Source organism: Magnolia sinica, chromosome 19, assembly GCF_029962835.1.
Source record: "Magnolia sinica isolate HGM2019 chromosome 19, MsV1, whole genome shotgun sequence".
Lineage (NCBI taxonomy): Eukaryota > Viridiplantae > Streptophyta > Magnoliopsida > Magnoliales > Magnoliaceae > Magnolia > Magnolia sinica.
Genome location: NC_080591.1, coordinates 24,133,714 through 24,154,845, shown reverse-complemented (window position 1 = coordinate 24,154,845; position 21,132 = coordinate 24,133,714). Strand labels below are relative to the sequence as shown.

General features: G+C 40.1%; 1 protein-coding gene and 1 long non-coding RNA gene across 2 annotated transcripts; one reads left to right on the top strand and one right to left on the bottom strand.

The window, feature by feature from the left end:
• The first annotated feature begins 3,648 nt into the window (after positions 1–3,648).
• On the top strand, positions 3,649–13,827 carry LOC131235276 (protein trichome birefringence-like 36). The gene is made up of 5 exons (XM_058232412.1): positions 3,649–4,022; positions 6,341–6,512; positions 8,710–8,891; positions 12,463–12,621; positions 13,374–13,827. The coding sequence occupies exons 1-5, from the start codon at positions 3,673–3,675 to the stop codon at positions 13,672–13,674; spliced, it is 1,164 nt and encodes a 387-aa protein (XP_058088395.1). The 5' UTR covers positions 3,649–3,672; the 3' UTR covers positions 13,675–13,827.
• LOC131235277 (uncharacterized) lies at positions 11,804–12,465 on the bottom strand. The gene is made up of 2 exons (XR_009166037.1): positions 12,078–12,465; positions 11,804–12,028 (listed from the first exon to the last, which is right to left on the bottom strand). It is a non-coding gene; the product is annotated as an uncharacterized LOC131235277 (long non-coding RNA).
• Positions 13,828–21,132: the final 7,305 nt, after the last annotated feature.

The following is a 21,132-nucleotide window of genomic DNA, read 5'->3' as shown; positions in this document are numbered from 1 at the left end:
CGGGTCAGCCCATGTAGATTTCGGATCGAATCGAGTTGGACCCAATCCGATCCAACTCGGTCCAATGCCCAGCTCTAGTAATGGTGCGGTGGAATGTTGTTAGAGGTAGAGAGAGGGAGAGAGAGAGAGAGAGAGAGAGAGAGTGTGTGTGTGTGTGTGTGTGTGTGTGTGTGATACCATATTGTTAGTGAAAAATTTGTATTTTGTTATTTATTAGAGGCAATTCATTATTTTTCATCTGGAGCCCACCTGATAAGTAGATGGTGCCCCCGCACCCCCCCATACACAGTAATATATTAAACAATTACATATAACAAATAGCATAAAAATAAAATTATGCAAATTCATGGTTGGTGGTATGTTATCCTCTAGTGTTTAATAACACTTAAGATTGATGGCCCATTTGAATTCCACCCAATAAGTAACTTTTTAACTTAAATTTAAGTTTAGTGAGCTACGTTATGATAGTTACTTTTTTGGTAAGTTATTTTTTCTAGCTTTTCAAGTATTGCCTTCTCTCTTTCCATATGATGGATGGTCCATATCAAAGTAGGCCCCATATGACAGGTGGTCCACATTAAAGGTGGGGCCCATGTGATGGGAGGTCCACATTAGAGATGGGCTCCACATTATGGAGACCCACATCAAGGTGAGCCCATATAATAATGGGTTGTCCACATAAAAGGTCACCCTTAATGATGAATGATCCACATCCAAAGCGAGCTCCACATGACAGACGACCCACATTAAAGGTGGGGCCCACATGATGGATGATCCTTATCAAAGGTGGGCTCCACATGAGAGTTGGTGGATATGGAAGGTCGCCCCACGTGACAGGTAATAACATTGAAGGTGGGCCCCACATGATGGATGATCTATATCAAGGAGGGCCCTACATAATGGACAACTCACATCAAAGGTCGGCCCTTAATGATGAATGGGCCACATCAAAAGCAGCGCCGAAGGTGGAGCCCACGCGATGGATGGTCCACATCAAAGGTGGGCTCCAAATGATGGGCGGTGAACATGGAAGATGGCCCCACGATAATGGACAATTTATTTTGATGGTGGGCCTCACATATATGTGGTCCACACTAAAGGTACCGGCGATGAATGGCCCACATCCAAGGCTGCCCCTCATGATAGTCGGTCCACATCACAAGTGGGCTCCACATGATGCGCAATGGATATTAAAGCTGGGCCCCACATGATAGATGGCCCACACCAAGGTGGGTCTAACATGAGAAAAAATCACATCGATACTAGCCCCTAATGATGAATGACCCATATTCAAGGTGGGCCCCGCTGGATGGACAACCCACTTCAAAGTTGGGCCTGCATGATGGATGGCCCACATTAAAGGTGGGCCCACATAATGAATGGCCCACATCTAAGGTGGGCCCGACATGATAGATAGGCCACATCAAAGGTGGGCCTCGCAATGCGGATGGTTCACATTGAAGGTAAGCCTTGTACGTTGGATGGTTCACATTGAAGACAAGGGCAAAGTGTGCCCAATATAATGAACGGCCCATATCAAAGGTTCAGCCCACATAATGGACAGTGGATATCAAGGATGGACCCAATAAACTTAAGGGATAAGTATTCAAATGATGTTAGCTTTTATACTTTTTGGCTAATAAATACGTTGTTTATCAAATATATTTATCCACTGAATAAGTAAAAATCAAAATAAGAAGCCACTTCAAGCATAAATAACGTATCTCGCATTCAATGATTTTGTTCTTGTCCATTCAAAACCGAGTCACACTGGCGAGTGAGTTCCTATTGATTTGGCTCGTTTCTTTACGATTTGAGTCGTCTCGTCGAGTTCTAACTCGGTATTGGTCCCACGAATCATGATGGAGTGTGCCCATGCGTGTGAGATGCTTTTTTACATGATAATGTTTTCTTCTAGGTTGGGTAACTTAGACTTTGATAAATCATTACAGTCCTCTTGACTTTTTAGAAGGAGAAAATCACGGCCGACGGTTGGGTCGAGAAACGTCAATCACGGACCTGCAATGAAAAGATCGTTTGTGTTGCGTATACACGGAACACATGGTATGCACAACGGTTGATGAACGCCTCCCATTGATCTAGACCATTCAACCAATGGGCCCTCTCTCGAAATAGGTCCTATTCCAAAGATTGGACTTACCTGATGATTTTAACCGTCGGATCAGTCCAAATGTTCAAATTCCATTCATCCAGTGGTCAAGAGCACCTGGTCTCTGTTCTCTTCACTGATGTGGCTCATCAAAGAGGAAGTCCATTAATTTGATGATTTGATTAAGATTGTGAAGATGGTTGATACACCTGATTTTGGTGCATATTTTAGTCACATAATCAACGCAATCTTTGACAATCGTGAAAGAAGCTATACTAAGGATCCATTACTCCAGAGCTCTCCATTCCATCTAGATGCTGGGACAGGTCAATCGATATATCTGGACCGTCCATTAGCTCCAAGACACATTTCATGGCCTACCATTTAAAAATCTGATTAATTGGACAACTCTAACTGTCCCATCAATAAACTATCAATGGATGGCCAAAATTTGTTTATGGAAAGAAGGCTTAATCAACCATTTCATCCATTTATTGGTATCATTACGGATTGCTTATGATTTTAAAGAATCACTTTTATTAGGAAATCCTACCGTTCCCATCCTTGTCTTGCAAAACAGACGGCTATTAAAAAAAAAAATACAACGCCTGGATGGATCTGATCATCCGATTGGTGTAATTTCCCTAGGTAGGCCATGAAATGCATGTTGGACCTAATAAACAGTCCGGATCGAACGATTACTCTCTCTCTCTCGCTTGAGCCTGGCATCTCCTATGTATAAGAGGTGTGGATAAGAGTCAGTCCTGGGTGGACCAAAACCAAAAATAACAATGAGAAGATGATAGCAACCATCTGATGCTGTCCTTGTAATTTTTTATCACTCTCTATTTTACATTTAACCATCCATCTGGTAGCCATCAATTGGACGGCTTAAGATCTCTTGCTTGGCATGATTTTACATTTATGCTCCATCCACAGCGTGCCCTGCAATTTGGATGGTCTGGATAGCTTCAACATGAAAGGAATATGAGTCACCACCATCTGTACATGGTGGTTAACTATCATAGAAATAGACGCTTCGCTAGTGGCCAACACAATCAGAGAAAAAGGGCCAGACACTCTCGAATGCCTAAGTCATCATGGCCCAAACAAAAAGGACCTGGTCCACCCCCACCGTGACTCATGGCCAAAAGCCATGCAGCCAGTCAGCTTAGGATGCTCTAAGGATTATTATGGTCCTCCACCCGTGGATGCTGATTGTATCCTTGGGTTTTTCAGTTCATGCAAGTGGGGCTTATAGTTACGCAATCCAGACCGTTGATCTTATGGGCCACCCCAACATGGATGCACCATGATGCAACAACTTCTAATAACGGAACATCCTAGCCATCCAATTTTTGTACATTTTAGGATTGTCTAATTGAGTAGATTTTTTTTATTATGGTCCATCTACTGTTGAATTCATCAGATCAACAGCCTGGATCATAGAATCATGGGTCCCAATTGTAAAAACTGAAGATTCATCCTTTCGGGTCCAAGACCCGTTTAACTCCCTTAATATGAGCTACATCTTCAAACACTTTCTAAGGCTCCAAAGTCCAATGGCTGCACATGCATTCCAAACCTTTGGGTGGTTCTTCTTCTTCTTCGTAATCATCCTCGTCTTCTCTCAGAGCTTGTTCCATGTGGGGTCCACACAATCTGTTGTGGGGTCCGAGGATTTTGAATGGATGGATGAGAAGGAAGACGATGTGAACATGGTCCAGACTGGCCAGACTTCTAAGAGAGAGTGCGACTTATCGGTAGGAAAATGGATCTACGACCAATCATATCCGCTCTACGATGCGAATTGCCCGTATGTTAGTTCCAAAGTGAACTGCCAGAGGAATGGACGGCCGGATTCTGATTACGAGAAGTGGAGGTGGAAGCCACGTGGCTGCAACATCCGCAGGTAAGATTGCTCTCACGTTGAAGTTCCATGGCTACTTATGAAATTAGGCATCGGAAACGGATTGGCTACTCCCCCGGCCACCAGCCCGGTGGCTGGTGGTCGGTCTTCCGTGGGCCACACCATGATGTTGTGTTTCATCCATTCCGTTAATCCATTTTTACAGATAATTTTAGGGCTTGATCCCAAAAATGAGAGGGATACAAATCTCAGGTGGACCACACCACAGGAAATACATATTGATTGGATATCCACCATTAAAATCCTCCTAAGGCCCACTATACTGTTTGTTTGACATCCAATCCGTTGATTAGGTCATATAGCCCAGATGAAAGGAAAAAACAAAGATCAGAAAGGTTTTTAATGGTTGATGCTCATTCAATACTTTTTCATGTAATGTGGTCTACTTGAGATTGTGACATACCTCATGTTTCCCGTCTCATGCCATAAAATGATATGGAAAAATAGATGGACAACATGGATGAAACGCATACATCATGGTGGGGCCCACAGAGCACCATCTGTTTTTTCAATATATTATAAAGCATTATCCCAAAAATGAAGAATATCCAGTTATCAGGTGAACCATGCAAGAGCTCCAAAGTGGGGATTGCATGTCCAACCGTCAAAAACTTCTTAGGGTACACATTAATGTTTCCATAATGGTTATTTTCCATCCAATCCATTGATAAGGTCACGTAAGCATGGATGAAGGGAAAGAAAAAAAATGAATCATCTTGATACATAACTTTTGTGGCCCATTAATGGTCAATCACTACTGTTTCCTATGGTATGGTCCACACGATAAATGGATCTGCTTCATTTTTGAGATAATGCCGTAAAATGATCTGGAAAAACGGATGAACGGTGTAGATACAGAATACATACATCAAGATAGGCCCCACAGTAAAGGCTGCCACGTCTTGGGTGAGTCCAGGGCGATGTCAAAAAATGAGCTGGCAAATGGTTGGACGGCGTGGGTAAGACACATACATCTTGGTGGACCCACGAGACTTTCCAGCACCGACCGGTGCGGAGATGGGGTACTAGAGGGGTCACTGCGTAAGCCGTGTTCCTATAGTGGAGTTCCTTTTAGCACAGATCCATCGAGAACCGACACGTGATGTCCACGTGCATACATGAAGGGAACATGATCATATCCATATGTAGAATTTTCACGTGGCCAAGCTCACCGACTCAGTTGGACAGTCTAATCGATGGATCTGGACTGTCCATTAGGTCCAACATACATTTCTTGAGAAACCATGCAGAAATCAAGCCTATCAGATGATCAATCCATCCATCACTTGGCCTTCTTTTTAATAGCCTTCCATTTGCAAGTCATTGGACGGGACGGTTAGGATTGTCTCATAAAGTTATTCTTTACAAACACAACCCATCCATGATGATCCCTGCCGTTAACTGTCCGAAACTGCTTGTTAGTTCGATCTCTACATAAATGATCCTGACCGTCCATGTCATTTGATCGGATGGTTCAGATGGTCGGATCAGCATAATTTTTAATGGCTCACCTAGAAATTGTATGCTGGAGATTGTGAACAGTCCGGATCATCGACTGGACTATCTAAGTGTCCGATATGACAATTTCCCATACGAATGTTCATACATAAATACACACATACCATCAGCCATAGATAAATTCTTCTAAACTAAATGATCATGACCCTCTATTTTATTTGATTAGATGGTTCGGATGGTTGGTTGGTTAGGAAGGTTAGATATGATTATTTCCATACAAATGATACATATATACAAGACTCAGCTTCGGTAGTGACCCTGCTGTAAAAGTCAGTGAGGCCCACCATGATGTATGTGTCTTATCCATCTCGTCCATTCATTTTTCCAGCTCATTTTATGGCACGAGCCATGGCAGATCCAAACAGTGGTGATTAAACTGTCACCATTAAAAATTTCTTAGGGCCCACTGTAATGTTTATTTTCCATCCAACCTATTGATTAGATCACACAGATCTGGATTAAGGGAAAACACAAATATCAGCTTGATCCAAAACTTTTTGGACCACAAGAAGTTTTAATGGTTGCTGTTTAATAAACACTGTTTCTTATGGTGTGGTCCACTTGAGAGTTTAATCTGTTTCATTTTTGGGCTCATGCACTAAAATGATCTTTAAAAATGGGTGGATGGTGTGGATAAAACATATACATCATGGTGGAGCCCACAGAGCTTTTTTCAGAACGGACCAGTACCGAGCTCCGTACCGGATGAGTCACTACCGAATCCAAGTCCTTATATACATGCATACACCAACTAACATCATGTAGTATTTTGTGTGGGCCAGGTTCGATGCATTGGATTTTCTTGCAAAGATGAGAAAGAAACGGCTGATGCTGGTTGGAGATTCCATAATGAGGAATCAATGGGAGTCTCTTGTCTGCTTGATTGAATCTGTCATCCCTCCTCAGAGTAAGACCGTGTATTATGATGGCCCATCAATGGCCTTCCAAGCCTCGGTAAGATGTCTATCCTTTGATCTGGACGGTCCATTCTGTAAGAACCACCTTTGATTTTCCACTGATTGCAAGAATCACTATGAACCGTTGATCCTAACCATTTTATGGGTGGGACTAAAGGCCATCGATCACGTAGTTTGTATTGTGCAGTAGTTGTGATTGTAATGGCCCATGAAGAGTGGTATGGATGGACGGTCCTTGTTGATGGCTGAATCGTAAATGTACAAAACATCACACGTACACCTTAAAATGCTGTATGTGACATGTACTGCATCATTTCCCCGTTGTACATGGACTAAGAGTTGGGCCGTACATGAACCGGGCTAGTCCGATTAACTTGCTCAACTCGGCTCGACCCGAAACTGAGTTCGGGTCAAGACGAGTCATTTTCTTCAACCCGAAAGTGATTTCGATCCAAGTTCAAATAGATTTCAGTTCGGCCCGAAACCTGACTCAACTTCGCCGGTATATATATATATATATATATATATATATATAAGAGAGAGAGAGAGAGAGAGAGAGAGAGAGAGAGAGAGAGAGAGAGAGAGGCATGCTCACCTAGCACGTGCGCACCTTTGCACATGTGTCATGGGTGTTGAATCCGAACGGTCCATAAGATGCGGAATCCCATGAAATCGTAGGGGGTGAATTTTCACCTTGATCTAAGATTCTAGTAGGCCATAGCATAGAAAAATTCAAATCAAGGGAAGAAACTGTTTGCATTTTTCATGGCCCACCTAAGTTTTAGATCAAAGTAAAAATTCGTACCAGGAGGTTTCATGAGGTTCTGCTTCATTTGGACCGTTCAGATTTGCGAGACTTATCAGATATGATGAGTTCTCAAAAAAGTTTGTATGTAGTACGTATGAACTAGTTCACAGGTGTGCGTTTCCGTGTGTGTGTGTATGTGTGTGTATATATATATATATATATCTTAAATTCTTACCTAGTTACCTTAACCATTTACAACAATCTAGGCTGTCCAAATCGTGAATCCCTTTGTAGATGGAGCAAAGTCCCAAAAATCTATGACAAAAGCTCTTTTCAAAAATCAAAGCCATTCAAGTTACTTGCCAAAGTCCTTCTTATGGAGTAGATAGAGTAAAGTCAAAAAATTAAGGCTGTCCAAATCGTAGATCCAAAATTGGCCCGAATTCGCCCGATTGCTAATCGGGCTAGGTTCAGGTTGGACAAGTTGGCCTGGTGACTGGGCCGGGCCAGGTTAGGGCTGGTTTGGCTGGTGACCGGGCCGGGCCGGGTTGAGATCAGTTCGACTCCATTTGGCCCGATTTATATGATTTATACACCTACTACGAGTACATGTCCCTTTAAAAAGCAAATTTTACAAAAACAGACCTACTTAGTATGGAATTTACATCCCTGTACTTCTTTTTAAGAAAGGTTTTCAACAAGTTGCCTTATTTTAATTTAAGTAATTACCATCCGAAGTTGTGGTCAGCCATGCGAGGAAAGGGGGTCCACAGCTCGGGTGGGCCCCACCGTGGTGTTTATGTGGAATGCACCCCCCACAACCAGGGACTCCCGTTTGACAGTGATTCTCCGGTGTTGAGGTTGCGACTGGTTAATGCTCCATGGACCATACCATGATGTCTATATTTTTATCCATGCCATCTGTCCATTTTTTCAGCTCGTTTTAGGATACAAGTCCAAAAATAAGGCATATCCAAATCTCAAGTGGACGACACTACAAGGAACAGGGACGATTTGAACACTCACCATTAAAAACTTCTTCAGGATTACGAATGTGTTTGATCAAGCTCATACTTGTGTTTTCATTTTATAGAAGTACGTTATCAACAGCTTGAATTGGAAATAAGCATTATTTTGAGTCTAAAAAAGTTCCAATGACGGCCATCCAATCACCGTTGTTTCCTGCTGTGGTGTCCATATGAGATTTAAATCTGCCTCATTTTTTAGCTCACAGTCTCAAATGAGGTGGATAATTGGATAGACGATAAGGATAAAACACATAAATCATGGTGAGGCCCATAAATAGGCACTGATCATTTTTTTCCATCAAAGATAGCAGTCAGGATCATCTGAAAAGCCTCATATTAGAGCCCTGGCATGTAGATGGTGGGGCCAGCCAGATAAGTGGCCTGGATCATGCACATTCTTTTCTTTCCTCACTGTTTTTTATAGCTTGAAACCTAACAAAGAGTTACAATGGATGCAGGACTTTGAGGCGTCGATCGAGTTCTCATGGGCCCCTTTCCTTGTTGAACTGAAAGTGGGGTCCAGTAACAAAAGAATTCTAGAGCTGGATTCCATTGAAGAGAATGCTAGATACTGGAGAGGAGTTGATATTCTGGTGTTTGATTCAGCTCACTGGTGGACCCACTCGGCCGAATGGAGCTCGTAAGCCTGCTACTGACCCTGCCACTAGCCAATGGCTAGTGGTCGGTGCTCTGTGGGCCCCAACATGATGTATGTGTTTCATCCATGCCGTCCACCCATTTTTCCTGATCATTTTATGGTATGACCCCAAAAATGAGGTTGATCCAAATATCGAGTGGGCCGCACAATGTTGATTGAACACCCACCATTAAAAACTTCTTGTGGGACATAAAAGTTTTGGATCAAGTTGACATATATTTTTGACCTTCATCCAAGTCTGTATTACCTAATCAACAGGTTAGATGTCAAATAATCATTACAGTGGGCCCTAGGAGGTTTTTAATGATGGAAATTCAATCACTACTGTTTTCCCATGGTGTGGTCCACCTGATATTTAGATCTATCTCATTTTTGGGATGAAAACCTAAAATTATCTTTCAAAATGGATGAACGGCGTGGATAAAAAACATACATCATGGTGGGGTCCACATATCACCGACCACTAGCCAAATGGCATTCCTATTTTACTATGTTCCGAATTCATGAATGGGCCCAAGGGGGACCACCTATGATCATATTGAGCCATTGGATGGATGGGTTCCACCGTGGATTTCTAATAGATCCAATATTACCCTGATTGGATGAGTGCAGCCATTCAAATGAGAGCCTGCAAAATGGACGGTGAGATCGTTTTTACACTGACCGTCCACTTTGCACGGCCTTAATTGGATGGTTGTCATTGTCCAATTACAGTAACGTTTATGTCAATTGCTATCTACAGGGCACCATACCGCTGCCTTTGATCATAGGTGGCCCACTTGGGCTCTTCGTTTGAATATGTTTATGAGAAAGACCAGAGCCATCCGCATGTGAAATCTGGACCGTTAGCCTTGTTGGTTCTCTAGGAAAATGCCCTGTCCCAAAATCAAGGTTGGTCCACTCATCAAGTGGGTCAGATGTGTATGATTGAATATATGATGGTGGTAATTTTACTTTCTAATCACCAATCTTCCCCGGAACTCACACACGTGCTTGATATCTTGATTACAAGAATGCCACCCATCTAAATTACCTCTATGTATGCGAATGCATACGTATGAGATCCGGATCATTCATCTTACTGGGCCCTATCATAGACGGTGCATACCTACAAAATCACACAAATCATATGACCGGAGTTGAGCTACCCAACCAGAATGCTGTGAAGGATTACCAAACCAACGGCCGATCCTCATGGGAAAAGTCCACCCACTGGCGGCTGGGATCATCGATCACATGGCTCACACAGCAGGGCACACTAGATGAATGGTTTAGATATTGTACACGTGTGTCACGTGAAAGTAAAAGCACTGAAAAAGTATGACAAGTTAAATTTCTAGAAATGAAATTACATCGAAAGTGTAACCATGTATGTACCTTCTTTCTTGTCCGGAAATACATCGAGATAAAAGAAAGCCAATTGAAGATGCCAATTCTTAACAATGAGAGAAATATATACACATAGGAACTCTGGATTTGGTGAATTTTCTTTAGCCTAAGTTAGAAAGGAGAGAGATGCATCTCAAACTAAATTCCTACACTTATATTTATAATATCCGGTGCATGGAGAAACAAATTAGAGATTACCTTTGATTTCTCTTATATTATAATGGTAAATAGGTGTATTGAATCACCACGTCCTCCTAATCAAGTAGAAATATGAGACCCATAAGACTATAATCCTCTTTTAGAGAATGATCTGGCACCAAATTTACAAGGGGGTTAAAAATAATTTATCTCAATCTCTGAGCACTTGTTCCACATCATTGATATAATCAAACCCTATCAAACAAGTTTAATTTTACAAGTGCACGCACGTAAATTCTAATACTCTAATTGTGATACACACGCACACTTACTTTCTTTTAAGATCGAACTCGATTGATAAAAAAAAAAACTTGTTAAAATATTAATATAATTATACAACTATTATTTTCAATGAACATTGACAATTAAATTCGACCATCCATTTAACCTAGCACCTTAGGAAAGTCTTATGTGCATCATCAATAATGTGCGATTATATACTATCTTTCAACAACAATCTTTGTGACCCCATTTTGAATTGGCCACTTTTTCAGCATACAAATAATTTATCTCAATCTCGACCACTTGTTCCACATCATTGATATAATCACACCCTATCAAACAAGTTTAATTTTACAAGTGCACGCACGTAAATTCTAATACTCTAATTGTGATACACACGCACACTTACTTTCTTTTAAGATCGAACTCGATTGATAAAAAAAAAAACTTGTTAAAATATTAATATAATAATACAACTATTATTTTCAATAAACATTGACAATAAAATTCGACCATCCATTTAACCTAGCACCTTAGGAAAGTCTTATGTGCATCATCAATAATGTGCGATTATATACCATCTTTCAACAACAATCTTTGTGACCCCATTTTGAATTGGCCACTTTTTCAGCATAATAAGACTATAATCCTCTTTTAGAGAATGATCTCGCACCAAATTTACAAGGGGGTTAAAAATAATTTATCTCAATCTCGACCACTTGTTCCACATCATTGATATAATCACACCCTATCGAACAAGTTTAATTTTACAAGTGCATGCACGTAAATTCTAATACTCCAATTGTGACACACACACGCACACTTATTTACTTTTAAGATCAAACTCGATTGATAAAAAAAACACTTGTTAAAATATTAATATAATAATACAACTATTATTTTCAATAAACATTGACAATAAAATTCGACCATCCATTTAACCTAGCACCTTAGGAAAGTCTTATGTGCATCATCAATAATGTGCGATTATATACTATCTTTCAACAACAATCTTTGTGACCCCATTTTGAATTGGCCACTTTTTCAGCATACCTCTAACCTAGTCGAATTTATGCACAAGGCCGTGAGAATACATATCATAGTGTCACCTCATTGCAAGCTTATCACATAACATGGATTAATAATGATACAAAAGTTACTTATGATACTAGCACACTCACATGACCATTGGACAAAAATCGATCCATCACCTGTAGGTAGTTGGCGTCGCAATATACATGGCTCAATTCTTCAGTAAATGATCAAGCATTTGTTGTTATTCGATCACCATGCAGGATCCATCCAATCAACTTATAATCTATCCCCATTACAACATATATATTACAATTTGACTAGCACGTTAATATCCATCTCTATGAGATCTCATTTTGATCACTTCAGTATCTATTACTTCTATAACATATGGCTGCACATTGGTTTACCACATGTCAGAAGTGGAATAAGTTTTTAATCAATGAATGTAGGCTAAACTTATCGTGCAAGCCAATTTGAATATTTTTCTGCATATATTATCATAAAACAATTACATCCATATATATAAACTTAAACTTTGAAAATCTCAATATAATTTAACGAATAAATATAAATTTATACAGGTGTATATGTATATTTATATAATAGGCTACACAAAATCCAACAACATGCATGTAGTGATCAAATTGCTTTATATCACACTTATACACGTGTTGATCACCACCATCATCAAATTAGTGGGCCATTGCAGGTGGGACTACTACATGGAAGGAAAGAGGCTATTCACCAATTTAAACCCAATGATTGCTTATGAGAAGGGACTCATCACATGGGCTAAATGGGTTGATTTGAACTTAGACCCTCAAAGAACAAGAGTTATTTTCCGAAGTGTCTCACCTCGACATAACAGGTATGCTGTGACACCAAATGAGCACACACGTGCAGTGATGCATGCGGAGACTATCCATGCCGTTCATCAGGTGGGGCACAACATGAAATGACCTAGCTCTAGTTGGTCTTCATTGAGTAGGCCACAAGCGAATGAGAAGATCAGAAGTGGTTAAGTAAAAAGAGTAAAAAACCCATGTATTCCAAACAATGGTTGGACAGAACCTACCTGATTCTGGGCTGGGCCATATTCGTGGTGGACCTCACCTAATAAATGGTCTCAATCTTGAAAGTTTGATCAGATGGTCACCTTCTGATCAATAGGTAGGAAGATAGATGGTAAAAATTGATTCTATATTTTAAAAGATCAGATTACTGACCTAGATCATCATCATCATGTGGGACCCTCCTTTGATTATCTATTCCTTTAAAAAGTTACCTGAAATAATGGCATTATCCATTTGATCCATGATATGGAAATTGGATAGTCCATATTGTTTACACTAGAAAGATGCTTGCTCATTGATCTGAACCGTCCATCATGTCCATCACCATTGATTGCCATGCTCAACAAAATCACTTTACTCAGATGGTCCTCACCATCTAATCAATGGTTAGGAAAATGGATGGTTCATATTGGTTACCTAAGAAAAAGTCCTATTATAAATTCAGACCATTTATCATGTGGGGCTCACCTTTGATTAATGCACACATCCCTCAAGAATATCATTAGCCACATTCACATGTTTAATCCATGCATGCAATGTATGACAGACAAAATGGCTTGAAATGCTACAATCAAAAGGAGCCACTAGGGTACTTCAAGCACCCACCTCACCTACCTGAACAACTATCTATCCTACAACGTGTGCTGAAGATGATGAGGTTTCCAGTCCACTTGCAAGACATCACGCTCATGTCAGCCCTCCGAAAAGATGGCCACCCTTCGGTGTACGCTAAGGGAGTGAATGAGGAAGAGAGGGCTCATCCAGGAGAACATTCTCTTGATTGTAGCCATTGGTGCCTGCCTGGGGTCCCTGATACTTGGAATGAGATGTTGTATGCTTTAATCTAGTGTGATAAAATGTATGTGGATGGTTAGGATAAGCTCTTTTCTCCATCTTTTTCTTTTCTCTTGAAACTAATGTAATCTACAAGATTATAAAGGACTTGTTCTAGTGGTGTGATAGAAGTATTGTGCAATCTTGGCTAAGTGGTTCTATAGTCATGTTTAAATTTTAGTTTGTGCAAGTGATCCCATGGTATTGATATGATAGGCCACACCATGGATGGCTTATGAATTAAAATCCCTTAAATTGGAAGATCATAGTCTTATATATTTGAACTTGTCTTTTATTGGGCCATCCAGAGAGGACCCACGAGTTAAGCAGTTTTAGATCACTAATCTACAATTCCAATTGCCCCAGTTTAACTACGGCTAAGGAGCCTGGTTTACTATTAAAGGTTCTAGAGGAGGAAGTGACAACCTGCTCTTGAGAGTCGATACTGCAATCCTCCAAAAAAACACCTTAATTATGTTGGTATTTGAGTGACATTGGCACTTATTGTATACCTTTAGGCTTATTAGACTATTGTTGGAACTTCAGTTGGAGTGGCTCCTTGTTCCTTCCACTTCAATGCCGAGGCAATCCTCTCGTCAACATGACGTGTGGCTATCGCCCAGGGTTTAGACCACTTGACATGGTTAGTGTAATTGGGATTTTTGAATTTTCAAAGTCAGTGTATATAACGATGGAAGTACTGGGAAACCATGCACCTTTTCCTTCCATGGGAAAATCAATGAAATTAACAATATAAGAAATTTAATGGATGATAATTATTTCAAATATAAGCAAAAAAATCAACGAACATGTAAAGTACAAGAGACACCAATTTTTAATGTGGAAAACTGATGTAAAATGGGTCAAAGACTCATTTATAGTTAAGATGGACTGAAGAAAAGAAGCCAAGAAAGATTGAACACACTCAACATAGTTTGATTGGTCGACAAATCTAGTCGACAGGTCCAAATTTTGCCTGAAATTCTAGATTGCTTGTTGGCTGATTTTTGTCAGTTTATATAGGTTCGAAATTCAGTTCAATAGGTTGATGGATTGGGTCGACAAGTCGAAAATAACAAAATTTTCAGTTTAAATTTTTGGACACTTTTTGACTGTTTCGATCTGTTGACTGGACCGGTTGACGATAGGTTAACAAACATGGAAATTTTGCGTGATTTTCTGAATTTGTTACTAGTTTGATTGGAACTCTTTGATTACTTTTTTAGGGTTTGTTTAGGGTTATTTAAAGGGGGTTAAACTCGTTTTTATGATAATTTTTCATTCAATAAATCAATTTCTTAAAAATTTTCTTCTCTCACTCGTGAATTCGAGAAAGCTCTTGTGGATTCAAGAGAAACTCAAGGTAATTATTGATCGACGAAGGCATTAATCAACATTATCACGTCATTCCCTGCGTCAATTGGTATCACAGCGAGGACTCCCCTCGGGCCAATGACAATTAACGACGGAATGAACCAAAATCCTATGGACGGTGATTCAAGGATTCTTTATCTTTCAGAAAGGATCGAAGCAGTATAATAAGAGAATTAACAAGTCATGCAAGGATTATAAGCTACCATCAATCATATGATTGAGGCCTTAGGGCGGCTCCGTGTTTGTTGTGATGATCCGCCCCCGGTAGGCGCTGAAATTCGTAATCGTGTCAATCATAGGGCGATATCGATAATGAATCACATGATCACGCCTAAGGTGAGATCCAATGAATCGCAGGATCACATGTAAGGAGGAGATCGACGACATGATCCTCCGATATCTCGGACGAAGTGGTGATTGGGTAAATCCGACGGATCGGGACTTCAGGATGAAAGTCGATCTCCCTAACTTTAACAATCAATTCCATATCGAGGACTTTCTTGTTTGGCTGATTGAAATCGAACACTTCTTCAACTACATGGATATTGCTAAAGAGAAGAAGGTTAAGCTTGTGGCTTATAAGTTGAAAGACATAGCTTCAGCTTGGTGGGAGCAACTTTAGCTCACACAAACGAGATAGATGAAAGTATCAATTTGAACATGGCAACAGATGAAGTAGTTATTGCGTGTGCAATTCCTCCCCAGTGAGTATGATCAGGTATTGTTTTAACAATACCAAAAAATATCAGTAGAGTAGTCGGTCGGTGAGAGATTACGTAGAAGAATTTTATCATTTGATGACACAGAATTATTTGGTTGAAATTGAATCACAGCAAGTTGCCCGATTCAATGACGAATTGCGTGTTGCGATCCAAGATCGGGTTTAGATGCAACCCATTTGGATCACAATGAATAAAGTGATCAAGCCGGCCACCCGAGAGAAAGCGCAGCTCGAGCACACCAACACACAGATCTATCCTACTACTAGGGTAGTCGAGGCAGGTCCTTTATAGGGAGCTCCATAGACCAATGGTAAAGAATATGTAGGAGGACGACCCCAACCTCCTATACCCGCAAACTAAGAGTTGAAAAATGGACAAGTAAGATCCCAAAGAGTAACAACCACTGTTGCTGGTCTGAGCAGGATTCCGAACCCCTATGGTTGGCCACGTCTAGACCAATGTTATTGATGTGGCCAATCGGGTCACTTACCAAATACTTGCCCTCAGTAACAAGCGGCAAACCTCACTATTAATGATGGTGGCATTGAGAACAAAAAAGAAGCCTCAGAATATAATGAGTTAGAGCACACCGTGGATGGCGAAGCTAATGAAGCAAATTGGGTTCCGCAGGATCATTATGAGTCAATAGTCATGAGATAGCTTGTAACGCTCCGTGTTTTCAGGACTCGAGTATATGACCCGCTTCTCAAAAACCCAAGTGTTAACCTCGAAAATTCAGTGTAAACTTGAACCGCTTATCATTAATCAGAGTTAACAGCAACGAAATTAGAGTAAATCATGCATTGGATAAAAATATCTTGATCATCACAAAATTCCAAATGTAGCGCCCATACAGGACTTATATAATCTCAAATAGCAAAGTTCATGTAAGCAAAAACAGGAGTCTATCAACTAGTGGTGGAGCTTAATATGGGCTACAGGGACCCCGTCTAGCTCCTCAGCTACTTGATCTACTTCAGCGACCCAGTGAATAACATCGGCTTACTCTATACCTGCATTAACTATTATGGTTTGATAGCGTCAATGACTATCGCAGTGAGGAGCACCCTTTAAGATTGCGCACTCATCATTCATAACTAATATAGAATGCAAATCATGAATTTAGATATATTAAATAAGGCATTTTATAATCATACTCATATACTCAAAAATTGAACCAATCAATGGAATCTCATCGTAAGCAAAATATAATAAATTCGCAAGGTAAGGGAATATGTTTAGATGATCAAATAATCAAACATACGACTTTGTATTGCACCCGAAATTACATTGTACTGAACTTCGCAAGATGACCAGAAAATCGATGAACGAACTTTAGCTCTACCCGGAAATCATGGTACAAGCAAAATCTATAAGGTAAATATAAAATCAACCATTAACCTCCACTTCACCTAGAAATCATATCGTACATGAACTCCACAAGATGGCTAGAAAATCGATAAGCGAACTTCAGCTCCACTCAGAAATCATGGTACGACTGAATACTACAAGATGAAGGGAGAAACGACCAACAAACTCTAGACCATCGGGAAATTATATCGTACGTGAACACCACAAGATGGTTAGAAAATCGATAAACGAACTTTAACTCCACCCGAAAATCATGTTACGACTGAACACTGCAAGATGGCCAGGAACAACAGGATATGTAAATTTAACCAACAAGCTACAAAAGGGCACCAATAGACCATCAAAGCCACGAGGGCAAACATACAGTCCAAGCCATGTAGGGCAAGTGTGTGATCAAGCTCGTATAAGTCAAATAGTGCTCATAAGATGATAAGTCCTTAACAAGTGATATTCAATCCATAAGATAATCACAAATGACAACATCTACTTAATTTGCAAACTCTAGAACTTGAGATAACATTTGTTAACTGAATGTTTGCTAATATTAAGGAGATAACAATTGTACATTACATGTGTCAATTGTACAACATATTAGCATATTCATAACATGAGATAAGTAAACTATAAAATAACTTAGAGCTACTAATTACATGGAATTAAAGCATTATTTATGTCCAGATTGGTGAATTTAAGTGGGAAGCTCAAAGGGTGAGTCCTCACCTTGGCCAAGTAATGTAGTTGTGTGTGGCCCGCTAGATAACACGAATGAAGCCCGATAGAGTCAAACCTAATTGATAAGCATACAACCACAACCAAATCAAAATATCAATGAAAATGGTAAATGCTTGCTTTCCACGGTTAATGAACTTAGTAAAGATTCGCTGAAGCAAACAAATGAAATGGACTTTTATTTACCTTCGATTTATATCATTTGGCAGCTTCAAGACTAGAGTAGGCCAACCCAAACCCGGCCCAACTCCACCGAGTTGACTTGACAGGTGCAACCACAATTCCAAATCTTTCTTCTTCTCTTTTGCTTTCTTTAATTTCTTCTTTCTTTCCTTATTTTCTTCTTTCTCTCACTCCCTCTCTTTCACCTCTTGCTGGGATGTCCAGCAAAATCTAGACCAGCCTCAAGCCCCACTTGACATGGCTGGACTCGGTTTCAACCGAGTCAACCTGGCAACCATCAACACAAAAACCCAACTCCCTTTCTCTTTTCTTCCCCGCCCCCCCGCCCCCTTTGTTTTTCCCTTGCTGGAATCCACTCGACCTAGTCAACTCAGTCAGACTCGATTTAAACCGAGTCGACTCGGTTCCAGCGAACAGTAGCCCCACGCTGCCACTCTCTCACTTTTCTTCTCTTTTTCTTCTTCCTTTCTTCCTCCCTAGACGGGGAAGGAACCCCGACTCGACTCGCATCCTGACCCGACTCAGACAGTTGCGGCAGCACAGCCGCACCACCCTCTCTCTCTCTCTCTCTCTCTCTCTCTCTCCCCATCTTCCCTCTTTATCTCTGGCTTCTTCTACTTCTTTCTTGCCCCATTCTGGCCACAACGCTGGAATCACTCAGCCTGACTGAGCCGATCCAACTCAGTGTGGCAAAGGAAAAACGGCGGAGGAGAGGGCGGCCGTTAATGACGGACTCTCTCCCATTGCTTCTTCCTTCAATCTGACAGCGTGGGACGGTTCGTAGGGACCTTAGGGAGCTTATGGATAAGCTTTCTTAAAGCTCTAAGAAGGTTTGGGTGGTGGGTTCGGAAGGAGGGAGAAAGCGACGGTTTTTTAGCGTGGCCACCAAAATGGTGGGTGAGCCTTTGTTGCTCGATTTCCTCATGCTTCTTATGCTTACCCTAACCCCCCCAGAGCCATTGGATCAAGATTGAATGACCTAGATTCAATCCGTGGCAGGGAGGAAAGTGAAAACAGCGGGCGCAGTAAAACCGCCCACTGTTTGGTCTTTGGTAGGGCTGAAATCCTAAAACGAAAGGTTGGACGGTCGAGATTTCCTCGCTTTGGACGGTCTAGATCCGCCCTTGCAGGCGCACGCGGATCGCCAAGCAACAGTTGAAAGGAATTTCCATTTTTGGAAATCCTGTGTTTGCAGGCCCTGTTTGTGTCGGTCCTCGTGTGCGTGTGGGTGTACTTCAGCAGGTGGATCGACATGGTTCTGTTCTTCTTCGGGTCCCCTACAAGATGGACGGTTTGGATTGGTTGAGCCAATCATGGAGGTGGGCCATGATTCGAACAAACGGATGGTTATCCGTCCATTCAAATACGGCTGGGCGCGGGAAAGGAAAGAAAGAATTTCCTTCTTTGGAAATTTTCAGTCAGAGCTGCTCTGACCGGTCTCCTTGGTTCAGTGCACAGTGGGTGCACGTACCTGTTGTGCACACGCAGTAATTATGGGGTCCACAGTGATGTCTGTGATCTGATCCACTCCGTTCATGCATTTTTTCAGGTCAATTTATGGCCCAACCCAAAGAAAGAGGTGGATCCATGTCTTAGGTGGGTCATATCATCTAAATCGTGGCCCATAAGTGTCAACCACCGTCGATTTACGGTGATCTGAGGTCCACTCCCGCTAACATATTATATTTTATATTAATAATCATTTATCAATTAATAAAGTTTAATTGGTAATATTATGTATATTTTTTTTTCATAATTATCATTAATAATATTCCAAGTGTACTATACTTAATTAATGTGATATTCTTATACATTCATCATAATAATATTAGTAAATAATATCTTAGATTATATAATAAAAATATATTTTTATATTTGTTTAGTATAATACATTAATAGTCATAAATAAGTATTTATTTACAATCATTAATATTTATAATGTACTTTCGTGATTATATATGCTTATATTAGTATAGCAAAATTAGTATTAAGAGATATATATTTTCTTTATAGTATAATACATTAGTATATAGTTAAAATTATAAAATGTAAATGTTAATTAATATACATCGATTATTTAATAATGTGTTGGTATACCATTTGTTTCATATATAGTTTAAATAAAATACATGATGTAAATAATTTAAGTAACATACGTATTTTTACAAATAATTATAAAATTATTTTTGTATTATAATATATATACAATTATATCCCATTTAAAATGAATTATTTGGTCTTCCTAGTAACACCCGAGTACTAAAAAGTATGGGGTGTTACAATCTACCCCACTTAAAGAGAATATTGCCCCCAAAATTTAATATTTCTTCCTTAAATGGGTGCAACAATGTCTCCATGCATTTACTAGTTTTCTACTACTTGAATTTATATGCGTAAGCGTTCACAATCAACTGTTAGGACTGGGGTTATTACACAGCTATTGTATGCACCAAAGAAGTACACTCACAATGACACAACATCTTCCGAATAAGGTGTACGATGAATCGAAAAATCTGCAATATGATCATTGATAGCGGGAGCAGTGAGAACATCATTTCCAAGGTTATGGTGGAGAAATTGCAGTTGAAAATGGAGCGTCATTCCTTCCAGTATATGATTAGCTAGATTAAGAAAGTTGGTGAGATGAAGGTAACTAAACAATGCATTATATCTTTTTCAATTGACAAACATTATAAAGATCAAATTGTATGTGACGTTGTTGACATGGAGGTATGTCACATTCTACTTGGCTAGCCATGTAAATTCGATCATGACGCCACTCATAAAGGATTAGATAATATGTATATCTTCGTTAAGGATGGTTAGAAAACCATACTAGTCCCTATGGACCAATATGAACTACCCAAAACTTCTAAAGTGGATGGGTGTTCTCTCCTAACCGTACGAGACATTGTGAAGGAATTCAAGGAGACGGGACAATTCTATGCATTAATTGTAAAAGAAAAGGAAATTGAGTCGATCAACATTCTCGAGAAACTAAAACCTTTACTACTTGAATTCAAAAAAATTTGGCCCAATAACTTTCCCGATAGATTGCCTCCCATGTGAGATATTTAACGCTCTATCGTAGGG